The sequence below is a fragment of the Adelges cooleyi genome, unplaced genomic scaffold (genome assembly GCF_023614345.1).
Source record: "Adelges cooleyi isolate 19-005CV unplaced genomic scaffold, UGA_ACOO_1.1 ACOO_flye_CR_arks_rails_tigmint_CR_PRNA_23, whole genome shotgun sequence".
Lineage (NCBI taxonomy): Eukaryota > Metazoa > Arthropoda > Insecta > Hemiptera > Adelgidae > Adelges > Adelges cooleyi.
The window spans coordinates 964769-979310 of NW_026095893.1; the positions used below are offsets into that span (position 1 = coordinate 964769).

Consider the following 14542-nt stretch of genomic DNA (forward strand, 5'->3'; position numbering starts at 1 on the left):
GCGGGCGGCCGGTTGGTCAGACCCGACGATGCTTTTTTTACCTAACCTCACCTTGAGGTGGGTGTCAATAATATTTTTTTGCCCCTCCAATTAAATTTTAGTTTGGCGCCACTGATCCGGACTTTATGATATACCATGAAAATAATAAAATAGATATAACTTTTAAGAATTACTTCAAATAATAAACGGCAATTGGTTGTTTTATTTTATTTTGAGTTATTAGTATTTTAACATATGGAAGACGAACAACGCGACTTTTATTTAATATGTCTTAATTAAACATATTTTCACAATTTACAAACCTCCAATTATTTCCTTATAATATATTATATTTTGTTATTGTCTTTATGCGAAGGAGCTTTGACTAATCAATGTTGTAGAATTAGACCCATTTTGTTTTTGTGAACACGTCATACTCGCGTTGTATATAGTAAACAATTATATTAACTAGTATACTTATTTTTGTTATCGAAATACATTAAAATCTAATCTAAGTTTATTTGTTCCTAGTCTTACAATGACTATCGTAAATTTGTTTCAAAAAAAAATATATTTTGTGCATCATAGGCTAGAGTGGTCTCAATCTAAATTCAAGAAGGCGTTGTTAAATCCTAACGGGACACACTGTATCGATAAGAGCGACACGAGCGTAGAAAAACATGTAGTTGTACGTTGGTTTCTTCGCAAAAACCGTAAAATATTATTTGATCTAGTGCTAAAAAACATTGTATACCGTAAGAAAACCCAACAACAAAAAACCAAACATGGAAAATATGTTTTTGTGCGACCATATTTTCGTACAACTTGAAAAACAAAATACAGTTTTTACATAAAATACTCAATTTAATACTGTAAAAACCATCACTACTGTGTGCCTTACGTTGTGAGACTTCTGTCATATTGTACGACGTGTAACATAAAAAAATTGTTGAAGTTAAAATTAAGTCATGGTGTTTGTTTGGCCATTGGCGTTACTGATTATTACTAACCCGTTGATAACAGCGCGCGGCGATACATGTACCCGTCAAAAATATGCCGCAGTAAAAACGGATGATCACTATGGAAAATTGCTCGACATTGATACGGGATACTCGCACGACCAGTTGAGGAAGAGTTTTGCTGAACGACAGAGTCCAACGTGGAAAGTGGGGACAGCGATCGATGATGTTTACGGAAAACTACTGTGTAGTTATGTGTTCAATTGCATACACTACATGAATATCATCAAACCTCTGTTGGCCGTTGAAGGTAGGGACCCGTTTAAGAATCCAAATACTGTACATGTTGACGGCGACATTTTATTTGTACGCCAAATGCACGGCATGTTAAACGTTTTATACAATTTCGGCAAGATCGGTTCTGTTGATCCCTTGTGGCTCGCCTACATGCATATTTCAACATTGCGCAATTTTAACCCACTCCCTGAAACCCGCGAATTAATCGAACGGAAAAGAATGCGTTTATTGCAAGAACACGAAACGGTTTCTACCCGACTAGCACAATTCACTCAACTACAATGCAATAATGATAACGATAATAACGTGTATGACGACCGAAACGTTGATTCTATATATTTTACATCTCTGGCAGAAATTCGCAGTGAACATACGATAACGCGAAAGTTTATCAAAACATTTTTGGACAAATTCAAGATCACAATTGATGAGAGAATCAATATAATTACTAAGAGTATGAGAATCGACGATTGTACAGATTATATGAAAATTCGCCATTTATTTTTACGACCAGCAGTGTCTGGCAGTGTCTGGCAATTAAATGTTTTAAACGATTTTTTGGAAACCATTGCAGGAGTTGATATAGTGGAAAAACACCGTATATTCAATATAATAGATCGTACCTGCGGCAGTAATGATGAAATCGAATCTTTTGAGGCACAGATCAATGGAATTGTCGAATGTCACCGTACGTTTATGAACATTATGAAGTATGCTATGTTGCACAACTTGTGGATTTACGTACTTGAAATCGCTGCTCGCTTACCATCTAAAGACTCAGATAAAACACCGTTGTTTGAAGTTTTTAAAAACTGGTTTTTCGACGAAAAATGGATGACGGAAGATTCTGCCATCAAAAGGATAAAGGACTATAACAGTCTAATATTTGACGATTTTAATAAAATTGTACGGCTTTTAAATTTGAAGGAAGATGGACAGTTGAAATTTATTGCTGAACTGTTCCAATCGTCGTCAACTGCACACACGTTAACTGATTTAGAAAAAATCAAAGAAGTTGAAGAAAAAATCTTGGCTACGCTGAAAGATGTCAATAATTTGAAATTTAATTTTCCCGAAAGTTACTTTTCTCCGGCTAAATTTACCAATGAATATTATAAAAAAAGGTTTAGAGTGTTAGCAAGGAAGTTCTCGAGTTATGACTATTCAATGTCTACAAAAATTGTGAGTCAATTAAGTTTCTTTTTATTTGGTAAGTATGTAGAAATAGATTTAAGTGGCATAGACTTTGATGTTATCGCTTCATTTGATCGGTTTTCCGGAAAATAAGTAACTCTATTAATTTGTATATAATCACAAAATAGCGATATTTGATTTTTTCTGTTTAACTTTTGCTTCATATATTTCAAAGGTAAAATTTAATGTAATTTAAAATGTGTGTATTGCTACTAAATAATGTGACTAAATCAAATCAATAAAGGGTGTTAAACATAATATAACATATTGTTATTTACTTTTTGAACTAATTGTCATTTATAGCAACCAATTATTAATTATTTTTATTTATTTTTTGTTAAGTGATGATAATTCACGACAAAATGTTTAACTTAGATTTTGATGATTTCTAGGGTCATGGTCTTATCGATAGAGTTTATCGAACTATTATAGGTTGTCCTTGAAATTTTTTTCAACTTTTGAAGAAAAGTAAAAAAAATATATGGTGTGTCCGCAACAACATATTGCGGCTGACTTTTATTTTATCGAACCGTTTATCTTAATAGGATTTTATTCCTATAATTCATACAGACATGTGACAAATTCACCATTTTTATTAATTAATTTTTTTTTTTTGAAAATACACTAGCAACATGTCATGAAATATTATTATTTTTCTATAACATAATTATCAAGTACTTTTTTAACTATCTAGACTATTGAATGTAGGCACTAGGCCGGGCTTTGCCTTAAAATAAAAATTTAAGATAATTAAGATTGACTTATGTTTTTTACTCTTTTATTTACCTTATTATAATCTCTTACGTTGTTTACTAGTTCGTTTAATCTTTTATTTTCTTGTGAGTTTTATTATTTTACTTTTTCAAACACATTTATCAGACCTTGTTGACTAGAGTACTAAATTGGAATTATTCTCATTATTGGAATCATATTCAAGAATTGAACGAACCAGCGAGAAGTAGAGTACCTTCGGCCTTCAGACAAGAAATATTATTGAAATCCCAACAGTTTCGTTTAATAAAACTCTAAGGCCCTCATTGTTTTTTTTTTATAAATACTATGAATATGATAAGAAAAACGATAAACCCTGAGTTAACGTTATTCCGAAATTATTACTTTTCTCTACTGTTTTTGAACATTTATTTTATAATTAAAAAAAAAACAATTTGTACGACTACGCGTAAAATAAACACTTATCAAAATGAATGCTTAAGCTATTTAACTTACATCAATCGCATAAATTATCCAGATCTTCTTCCAGGTCCCAGCAGAAGCTACGCAATAAAAATGCTTCACAATATAAAAAAAATATGCTATTGTGTCAAAATAACTAACCAAGTGAATGTTGCCAATGAATCGATTTAGGCCAAATATTAAAAAACTAATAAAAAACTTTTGGCCACAACATAAAATTAATCATAAAAAATATAAAATAAATCATCACCTACCATTCGCTGGAGTTGTCACCGTGGTTACCATGTTACCGTGGTTACCATGGTTACATCCCAAGTGTTTATTTTGGGTAAGCAACGAAAAATATTTCGTAGGTATTTAAAGTACAAAATTCAACAATCTTTCAATGGTGGGTTGTACTTGCAAGTCCAGTATTAATATTAATTATATAATTTAATAGATATAAGGCTGCCAAAACCTAACGAGCTTCCGACCTTTACCAAAGTCAATCCGGTTTGATAAAAACAACTTTCCGAAGTTCCATGGCGATCGGATGAATGGTATACTAATGCATAAAGGTCAGACATACATTAATTTGTATATATATAGTCTATAGATAGATATATATGTATATGCCTGCGCGCGCCAAGCGAATTTATATATATATATATACATATTTTTGAAAAAAATTGTACATGTTTTAGTTCCACACTAGATCTATCCTTAGTCAGGTTTTCAGATCTCAAGACCTACAAATTTTCAAAATTAAAGATCAAGACTTAATCAAAGTTTCGATATGAGCGATTTTCGATAAACAAAATTGTTTAACAAAGTTATTAGCTTTCGAAAAAATGTAAGTTCAACATAATATTATGATAACTCAGTTTCAAAAATTAATATTTTTATTTTTTTGAGGTTATAAATGTAATATACGGCTTATAAGCTAAAATGATCAACTGGTAGATTTTTATTTTCTTATTTGCATACAGATCAAAAACCGTACACGAGATATTGTACTTTATTGGGCTAAGAGTTAAAATTGATTCACCACTTTTACTTAAAATCGGAGAAAAATGTGCCCACTTGTCTACAAAGTCCAAAAAGCCAGACAAAATTTCAACTACTTAGATTGGTCCGCTTTAATTTCTTTAAAGAACTTTACTAGGTTATGTAGGAAACATATTTTTGATTTTTTTATGTAAACAAATTGGGTTTTAATATTGAAAAAATTGCAAATTTAATTTATTTAATTACAAGAAACTGACATTTCTAAAAGAAAATCGGCTTCCTACATAAGATAGTAAAGTAACCAAAGAACTCGAATCTCTTTACAGAATTGAAATTGGACCATCCTGAGTAGTCGACATTGTGTCTGGCTTTTTGGTCTCAAATAAACCGAAAATGGCATATGACTCATAGAAAAAATATTTAAATTAAAAATAACACCTCGAAGCTTATACAAATTGACCGGTAAATTAATTGACATGGTCAAAATCTACTTTTTTTCTTAAATATTGCCTATACAAAACCCCTTGAAAACGGACCACATGCAACGATCATGATTTCCTTCACACCGTGCACTTCGGGTAACGGTTTAGAACAGCCAAAGTTCACTTTGATGGCCTAACTTTCATTTGCTGAGAATTTTGACTGGTCTAAAACCAGTTTTGGGTAGTTAATTTTTAAGTTATTAAGGGTTGAAATTTATTAATAACTTCTCAAGCGGATAAACATGAAAAATGTACAGCAATGATAATTTTTGTTGCCTGCTATAAACAACAAATATTAATACATATAATATTAAATAATATTTCAATTTATACTTCTAAATTTGGAAAATATAGTTAATTCCTATACAAATAAGATAATGTGCTCAGCTTTTCAATAGATGACTTGAGAAATCATTATTTAACGACAATAAAACTACGTTTGACGTCGACTTAAATAAAATAGAAATAATGAAATTTAACAAAATATATTTCTTGATTAATTTACATTACCCGTTATTTAAGCATGACAAAATAAATGGTTATTTTGTTATTAATATGAATAAAAAAATAGTTTACAACAAAAAATTACGATAAATTTTAAATCATCAAATCTATAACAAGATATCCATAAGAAGTTTAATATAACACTTATAATATTTTCAACATGTAAATGTATAACTACGATTGTCGGAAACGCATATTGTTTTCTGTATTGCATAAAAATCAATTGAAGTATCTAATTAAAGTTCATACACTCAAAATTGATACACTTTTAATTTTCACCGTAAACCCAAGAATCGACGGTTCGCGGCCACGACACCAATTCTTTTTCGGTAAACCATAAATTGATTTCTTTGTTTGCCGATTCCACAGCGTCTGAACCGTGAATTATATTGCTGGAAATCAAAATGTCGTTTAGTTATATTAGTCATGTGCATTAAGTCGCCAAACTTACCGGCCAACTTGAATGCAAAGGTCTCCTCTGATGGTACCGGGATTTGAATCCTTTGGGTTTGTCGCTCCGAGAATAAATCTTCCGGTTTTCACCGCGTCCAATCCTTCCCACACCTAATACACAACATATTCATCGATTAAATAATTTATTGTCGAGTGGAAAGTGCAAATGCAATGCAATGCTTTTACCATCGGCACTACAGGTCCGGAAGCCATGTACTTCACGAGTCCCGGGAAAAACGGACGACTGGAAAGATCAGAATAATGTTTCGACAACAGCTCTTCGGAGGCCTATTATTTGGGAAGAAAATGTTTTAATAAAATCCAAAGCTGATATGTAGTTTTTTTTTTATACAAATGGCCTAGTAAGTAATCAAAATGTATATTGTGTTAATATTTTGTATGTTATAAAATAAAAATATACTTGTAATTGAAAAATATTTAAATGTACAAATTTACAGACAAAAAACAAAGACAATATTAACACAATAGTTGTGGTTAAAAATGTTTACACTCCAATAAAAGAAAACTTTAAAACATAAGATTTAAATTTTTCTCGCTTTTCTACGAGAATTATATTGTAAAATGCAGTGCTATAATTGGGTGGGGGGGAATGAGTACCCCAACTGTTTTTTTTAGAAATCGTAGCATATGCCCACTTATTTGTATTATAAGCGGTTGTTTTTTTAGGGGTAAAAATAATGCTGGGTACACTTTGTTTTTAAAGTAAAAACGTCCTCCCGCTTATAGTTTTCAAATTCGAGCACTGGTAAAATCTAAAATACTTTATTTGAAATTATGTTTTTATTAGAGTACATTTAAAGAATTTATAACAAGTTAAAGCGTTTGTCAGGCCAGTCCCACCGTGAATTGATGAGTTACGTTTAGTTTTTAGTGTCAGATCTGAGCAGCTTGGCTTAAGTACACTAATATAATATTAACATATAGAACCAATCAATATTTTTTAAATTTATAACAATTGAACAAGTCATTTCAAAAACATGTGTCATAAAATTACTTTTTTTTTTCGAATTTGATACTTATAAAAACAGCTACCTATTTTAAGCAAAAACTACATTTTATGACTCTCCAAATCCTTCGATAAGCCACTAGTTTTCTACTTGCTTGCATTATTAATAATTAAACTTCAAAACTTCTGTTACCTATGCAAATGTTAGTTTTTTTATCTTGTTATTTACATAATACATTTTTATTTCCTGCAAAAACAAATCAAATAAGTTTTATATTGACTTGTTGAATTATGGTCAAATGTAGATTAATTATAACTATGAATTATGAATAACACAGATCCTACATATAAATGCTTAACACGTTAACTGCTATGGGTAGTGCCGACGATCCCAGTTCAGTTATTTATCTTGGCAGTTAGTGTTAAATAGGCGAAAATGCAAAAGAAGTTAAACTTAAATAAAGTAAAAAGTAATTTAGTTTTATTGTGGTTCCTGTAAATTTTAACAAGTTGTTTTTGAAATGACCGATTCAATTGTTTTTCAATTAAACAGATCACGTACCCACATAAATTTCATGGCCACCAATTTGAAACCTTTTTGCTCGAATCTTTTAATTATTTTTCCGACCAGTCCTCGTTGAACTCCGTCAGGCTTGACCATAATAAACGTTCTTTCCGCATAAGCGTCGGCCATTGTCAATTATTGTTGAGTTCTTTGATCTATAATAGAAATTTCGTTTATAAACATCAAACAAGTATTTTTCCTAGAAATACTGACTTATTTTTGGTTATTAGCTGATATTTGAACGAAAAATTTTTTTCAACGATACTCGGTAGATTTGTTGGTGCTTTTACAATACAAGTAATATCAAAGAGAAACGCCTATACTTAAAATATTTATAAATCTCCATCTCATAATCAGGGCAAGCCGATAGACGTCAGCTGTATTATTGTGTTCTAATTGCGACCTTCAACTCTTTTTGATAACAGTAAATAGGCATATGGCTTATCAGCTAACGCACATTAGGGTCAACAACTTGCAATCAAATATTATTTACCAACAAAATAACAGTAGTTTCTTCGACCCTCGTTTTTTTTTATTATAATTTATATTTTGGACGTTACAATGCAAAACCTATTAGTTAGGCGACTCCAGTCAATACAAAAGGCAGATAAGTACTGTTCAAGTCTAATCCCATTTCAATGGGGGAGGGAGAGGTTTTTTTTAAAACTATTATTTAGTTTTTTAATTGAACAAAATATTACAAGGCCAAACAGTACAGTTACAGAACAGTAATATCATTGAAAAAAAAAACGAAATAACAAGATGAATTCAATTGGTGTTCAGATTTATTATGTAAAAAAATGCATTGAAACATAACCGTAAAATAGTTTTTTTTGTTTAAATAATTAGCAAACAAATATTTTTTTTGACAATAAACATAGTTTATTCGTAAACCCAAGAATCAACAGTTCTTGTCCACGGGACGACTTCTTTTTCAGTGAACCACAGGCCGATTTCTTTTTGGGCGGATTCTACGGCGTCTGATCCGTGAATTATATTACTAAAACAATTATACATAAAAATTAATGTTATTGTTTTACAATTACACATCGTAAGTCCTAATATTATCTTAAGTTACACACCGGCCGACTTGAATGCAAAGGTCTCCTCTGATAGTACCAGGGTTGGAGTCCTTTGGGTTTGTTGCGCCGAGGAGGAAACGTCCAGTCTTCACAGCGTCTAATCCTTCCCATACCTAAGAAAAATAAATGTATCTCTTTAGTTGTTAGATTAACTATTAATATGCTTAACTTAGTTACTTACCATTGCTACAACGGGTCCTGACGACATGTACTTGATAAGACCCGGGAAAAACCCTTTGCTGGACAAATCAGCGTAGTGATCCTTCAATAATTGTTCTGAAGGCTGTAAATAAAAAAAAAACATAAGTACAAGAAAACCAAATACTTAATTGTATATTAAAATGTTGACCCTGCTAATAGGTTTGAACTTCTGGTTTAAGAAGTAAATACAAATTTGGGGGTCAGGACCATTGTGGGAACTGAACACATTAGAACAGGGCAAGTCACAAAAAATTATCATAATTAAAAGTGATAAAATCTCTTTCAAATAAACACTATGATTCGAATTTGTAGATGGTAGAAATATCTATCAGATTTTTAAGAAAATCATATATTTTAAGTCTCCGATAAGAGCTACATTCAATCTGAATCAGTCCTTAAACTACACTAAAAAAAGTACTTGAAATAAAAAACACTTACCACACCAACTAAAATTTTTTTTTGAAATTTTAGTTTTATTTTTCAATGAATAATGATAAATCAATATACTTATATTTAGAGAAAACTTTAGCAATTTATGGCTATATATTATACAGTAAAGAAATAATATTTAAACCCTTAACCACAAAAATAGTACACTCTATGCGTAAACATATCAGGCAACAGCGTTGTTATTTTTAGCGCTAATTATGTCTCAGTCTGTTGTTACATGTTAGTGCTGGAGATGACAACATTGTTGCCAAAATACGTATAAGCAAAAAGTGTATTATTTTTATAATTAACCTTTAATTACGTACCAAGGGGTGTTCTGAACATACCAACTGCTATACTATTGAAAAGTAAATCAACAAATTAATATTAAAAAAACTTGTAGGGGGTAAAATGTTAATAAGTTTCCTATTTCCATAAAATAACTGAAATTATTACTTAAAGTATAGGATAATGAAAACATCCCACCCCCATTAAAGGTTTAAATATTAATTTCTTTACTATAATTATTATTCGATGTTTTATTTAAAAAATATTCCCAGACTTGTAACAGCAATATATATAAAAACCTTAAATCAAGCTTCAACAGTTATAAATAAAAAAATCTGGGAATTTTTTATTTAAATAACAAGTAACAATACATATTTTGATTATAACTTGATTATATCTAATTTCAAATATATATTTTGTTTAAACAGTTTTAAAAAAATGTATAGGTTATTTTTAAAATTTACAATTTTTTATTATTAATTAAACTCAACGGGTATTGTCTACTATCAACAGAAATATTTATAGAGCATAATGAGACACTGTACAATAAGTGGACTTGGGGGAAACCCATTGAAGTTATCTATGTTATTATACTCTTTATTCTACGACTGTATTTGTTTTAACTTAAAAGTAATGAGACTTTGAAAATAAAGTAACTTGGAAGTAGATGTATGAACTAAAATTTTTCCACGGCATTAGTAGTGTAATTGGACTGACAAAAAATAAAATTAATTTCCCAATGCTGGACTTGTATTTTTTCAACGATACCAAGTATGAAAATACCAACCGATGAAACGTGCGGACCCAAAGCCAAGCTAATCGTTTATTACCCACGCGGTAGACTATCGGTGACATATTTAGCCGGTGCATTACTAGAACTTACCCACGTGAACTTCATGGCTACCAATTTGAATCCTTTGGTTTCAAAACGTTTGATGATTTTGCCGACAAGGCCTCGTTGCACGCCGTCGGGCTTGATCATGATGAAAGTGCGTTCCGTGTTTGGGTCGCCCATTGCTGTTCTGATGAGTATTTGAAACGCAGTTAATATCGTGCAAATGAACATGTAAGCCGGACGACTGACTACCGGCGATTACCGTGTAAGTCGTGACGTGGACAATGTCAATAAAAAATAATATATACTATGTTAAATAAAATATGGACATAAAAAAAATTATTACTACTGACCAAGTATATTTTAGCACCGGTGGGAGAGGTCAGAAATTGAATCAGATACTGAACGGCGAACTTTGAAGTCTTGAACGATTGATTTAAAAATGGACGGGATCAGAGTTGAGACATGTGACAAGACACAAGTGGAGTGGAATCTTGCCGGTTGGCGGTTGGACAAAGACGATTTACAAAATGGCCGGTAAACTGCAGCAGGTACGCCCGGGACTTGTGTTATCAATATGTTCACAACATCCGCCGTGTTGGCGTTATCCTGTAACAAACGCACCGCCGCCCGTGAACGGCGGCAGCTGCAATAGGGTTATCACGAGTTGCAGACATACCTATCACTTTTTTTTCCACGGTAAACCACGGTTCAATCGAACGATTGAGTGAACAACAAAGACAGTTACGGACCGACCGCGGTTACAGCGCTAACCGCTTACAACCTCATGATAAACATTACAATTCTATTATCGCTCTCGTTCGCGTTTTATCTAACTGACAAGCCTTATCAATACATAAACAACACCGCGTATTTAATTCCAATTTCCAATGAATTTCACAAAAAAAAAAGTGCTTGAAAAAAACAATTAATCTAGTTTTAATTTTAGTGTGAGTTTTAATTCTTTCAACAATTTTCCGACCAGTCCTCGTTAAACTGCGTCAGGCTTGACGTTATTATAAACGTTCGTTTCGTGTAAGCGTCGACCTTTGTCAAATGTTGAGTTCTTTAACTTTAATGAAAGTGACATTTTTAAACATCAAACAATTAATGTACTTCAAAGAAATACACACACATTCTGGGTTATTAGATATTTGTACGAATAATTTTATTTAACAATACTCGGTAGATTTATCAATAGGTACTAATATAAGTAATGTCGAAGAGAAACGCCTACGAGAAAAATATTTTTAAATCTCCTTCTCTTAATCAGGGCAATTCGATAGCCGGCAGCTGTGTTTTAGTGTTTAAATAGTGATTCCCTCATAATTGATAACAGTGAATCAGCATTATAACAACTTTTTTGAATTTCGACCCTCGTTTTTTTTTTATTAATATATATTTTGGAATTTGGATGTTACGTACCAAAATAGGTAGACGGCTCCAGTCAATATAAAAGACAGATAAATATTGTACAAGACTAATGCCACTTCATATTATAAAAGAACGATCCACTGAGATATTGGCCGAAGGTCATAGATAATGCCTCCTATCTTTCCCATGTTAAGTTATCAATGTTTTCATTCTGATTTCATTTATTCTGTGTTATTACACTGTCAAACTGTCATGCAGAACAGTAATATCATAAAAAAAAAAAAAGAAATAACAATATGGATTCAATTGTTGTTCAGATGTATTATTGAAAAAAATTCAGTAAAACATAACCGTAGAAAAGACTTTTTTTTAAACTTTAAATAATTAGCAAACAAATATTTTCCGACAATAAACGTAGTTTATTCGTAAACCCAAGTATCGACAGTTCTCGTCCAAGTGACCAATTCTTTTTCTGTGAACCACAGACCGATTTCTCTTTCGGCGGCTTCTACGGCATCTGCTCCGTGAATTACATTACTAAAAAAATATAAACACAAAAATCATTGTTATTGTTTTACAATAGCACATCGTAAGTCCTGATGTTAGCTTAAGTACACACGGGCCTGAATGCTCGGTTTGAGTGCAAAGATCTCCTCTGATAGTACCAGGGTTGGCATCCTTCCGGTTCGCTGCGCAGAGAAGGAAACGTGCAGTCTTGACAGCGTCTAATCCTTCCCATACCTAGGAAAAATAAATGCATTTCTTTAGATGTTGGTTCAAAATTGAATATGCTCATCCAAAGTTACTTACCATTGGTACAACGGGTCCTGACAACATGTATTTGATAAAACCAGGGAAAAACTGGTTGTTGGACAAATCAGAGTAGTGTTGCCTCAACAATTGTTCCGAAGGCTGTAAATAAAAAAAAATATATTAACTACAAGTACAAGAAAACTCAATACTGTAAATCATTTAGGTATTAAAAATGTTGACCTTGCGAACAGGGTTGGAAAAAGTGTATTTTTTTAAGGAATATATTAATTCTGGTTTGAGGGGAACGGAAGGAGCTATTTATTAAGTGGCAAAGGATAGGCAATATTTGACAAAAATTTATCTAGTAGCCATTTTTAATACGCCGACTAATAATTTTAAGGTGAAAAAATATTAAGTTTCTCTAGTTATAATACTTTTAAAGTTAATTTTTCTATGAGTTATGGCGAAAGTTTGAAAAAAATTACTTTCGCAGAAGTCTTTTTCTGACGTTTATCTATTGGACGGATTGCAATGTTTCTTTAATTTATGTGAAACTTATTATTTTTTCTATTTTTTAGTAATTTTTAAAAAAATACTACAAGATGGTAAGAAAAATTGGCTGTCCGGTAAAGTGGATTTGTTTCCAAATTACCGTACAGCCATTTCACTTTATTCCCAAATCTTCATAATTTTTGTCTTACACTACACATATGTACTCGGTATCTTGCGGTTAGGCCTAATTGAATAATTTATTCAAATGACAGTAACAGCATATGTTAACAGTAAAATTACAATACCTCACTCAAGCTTTAATGAAGTTTTAAATAAACAATTCTGATAATTTTGTATTTAAATAACAAATATCAATAAACAAATTGATTTTAACTTATTTCTAACTTAATATTTTGTTTAAACAGTTCAGGCATCCGTTCTGCTTGTGTTCATTTTTTTTTTTTGGGACAGTCGTTAAAGCGGCCTACGAGGATGATGCTATGGAGAAAACTCAATTGTCTTAGTGGATTTCCCGTTTTAAAACTTTCGGTGGTCCGAACCAACGAGGAGTCGTCCATTCAGAGTTTGTTCCACCGGGTCAGACAGTTAACCAGCAGGCTTTTTACCTGAAAGTTTTGAAAAGATTGCGCAACAGTTTGCCGAGGAAAATACCCGATTTGTGGCTGTCGAGGGACTGGTTTTTTCACGATGACAACGCTCCCAATGGTATTACCATGGAAAGGATCCCAATGGAAAGGATCATGAAAGAAAAACATTTTGCGGACGTGGCTGAAGTAAAGACAAACAACGGAGGCGCTGTCAGCCGTCACAAGAAATGAATTAAAAAAATGTTTGGACCAGTGAAATAAATGCTTAGACAAGTGTATCGACTCCAAATGGAGAGAGCACTTTGAAGAAGGTTAATGATTTTTTGTATAGAAAAATAAAATAAATCAATTTGTACGGAAATAGATGGGTTTTTTTTTGGGATCGAATCGGGGACCGAACGATCGACGTAAAATTATTTACCTCTACACATCTTTAAAACCTTATTGTTATTTCATTTAAAGCTGAAGTATTTCAACTATTTTTAGGAAGTTTGATGCAGTTTACCAATGCTGCAATTGTAATTTTTCAACGATATTAAGTATGAAAATACCAACCGATGAAACGTGCGGCCACAAAGACAAGCTAACCGTTTATTAACCACGCGGTAGTCTGTCGATCCATTTATTCGGTAATTTAAAAAAATTAATTGAAACACAACCGTAAAATAGTTTTTTGTTTAAATCATCAGCAAACAAATATTTTTTGACAATAAACCTAGTTTGTTCGTAAATCCAAGTATCAACACCTATCGTTCACGTGACGATTTCACGATAACTTTATACATAACAACACAAGATGTATTAAATAATGCACAGCAATGATAATAATAATAATAACTGTTTATAAATCATACAAAAACATAATGTCAGTCAACTGACGTCTTAATAGAAGAGAATCT

The 14542-nt window shown here is 31.8% G+C and overlaps 3 protein-coding genes across 3 annotated transcripts in view; all 3 read right to left on the reverse strand.

Annotated features, from left to right (window-relative positions):
• Nucleotides 1-5582: 5582 nt before the first annotated feature.
• Nucleotides 5583-7937, reverse strand: LOC126835345 (nucleoside diphosphate kinase-like). The gene is made up of 5 exons (XM_050567851.1): nt 7795-7937; nt 7579-7736; nt 6236-6337; nt 6048-6160; nt 5583-5988 (listed from the first exon to the last, which is right to left on the reverse strand). The coding sequence occupies exons 2-5, from the start codon at nt 7708-7710 to the stop codon at nt 5865-5867; spliced, it is 471 nt and encodes a 156-aa protein (XP_050423808.1). The 5' UTR covers nt 7711-7736; nt 7795-7937; the 3' UTR covers nt 5583-5864.
• A 411-nt stretch (nt 7938-8348) lies between these two features.
• On the reverse strand, nt 8349-10762 carry LOC126835343 (nucleoside diphosphate kinase-like). The gene is made up of 4 exons (XM_050567847.1): nt 10465-10762; nt 8845-8946; nt 8664-8776; nt 8349-8581 (listed from the first exon to the last, which is right to left on the reverse strand). Exons 1-4 carry the CDS (start codon nt 10645-10647, stop codon nt 8464-8466), a joined length of 516 nt encoding a protein of 171 aa, XP_050423804.1. The 5' UTR covers nt 10648-10762; the 3' UTR covers nt 8349-8463.
• Nucleotides 10763-12108: 1346 nt separating this feature from the next.
• LOC126835344 (nucleoside diphosphate kinase-like) overlaps nt 12109-14542 on the reverse strand; it is a 31225-nt gene continuing 28791 nt past the window's right edge. Inside the window, exons 2-4 of the mRNA XM_050567849.1 lie at nt 12601-12702; nt 12410-12531; nt 12109-12327 (exon numbers count right to left, since the gene is read on the reverse strand). Of these exons, the coding sequence (XP_050423806.1) occupies nt 12210-12327; nt 12410-12531; nt 12601-12702 (342 nt within the window). The 3' untranslated portion in view covers nt 12109-12209. The remainder of the gene's footprint in view (nt 12328-12409; nt 12532-12600; nt 12703-14542) is intronic.

Excerpts from the sequence above, each read along its gene's own strand:
- LOC126835343 (XM_050567847.1), bottom strand. The coding sequence starts at position 10,647 with ATGTTCATTTGCACGATATTAACTGCGTTTCAAATACTCATCAGAACA. Across the intron at positions 8,947-10,464 it reads TAGCCATGAAGTTCACGTGG|CCTTCAGAACAATTATTGAA; the intron begins GTAAGTTCTAGT and ends TTTTATTTACAG. Across the intron at positions 8,777-8,844 it reads CAGGACCCGTTGTAGCAATG|GTATGGGAAGGATTAGACGC; the intron begins GTAAGTAACTAA and ends TATTTTTCTTAG.
- LOC126835345 (XM_050567851.1), bottom strand. The coding sequence starts at position 7,710 with ATGGCCGACGCTTATGCGGAAAGAACGTTTATTATGGTCAAGCCTGAC. Across the intron at positions 6,338-7,578 it reads TGGCCATGAAATTTATGTGG|GCCTCCGAAGAGCTGTTGTC; the intron begins GTACGTGATCTG and ends CCCAAATAATAG. Across the intron at positions 6,161-6,235 it reads CCGGACCTGTAGTGCCGATG|GTGTGGGAAGGATTGGACGC; the intron begins GTAAAAGCATTG and ends GTTGTGTATTAG.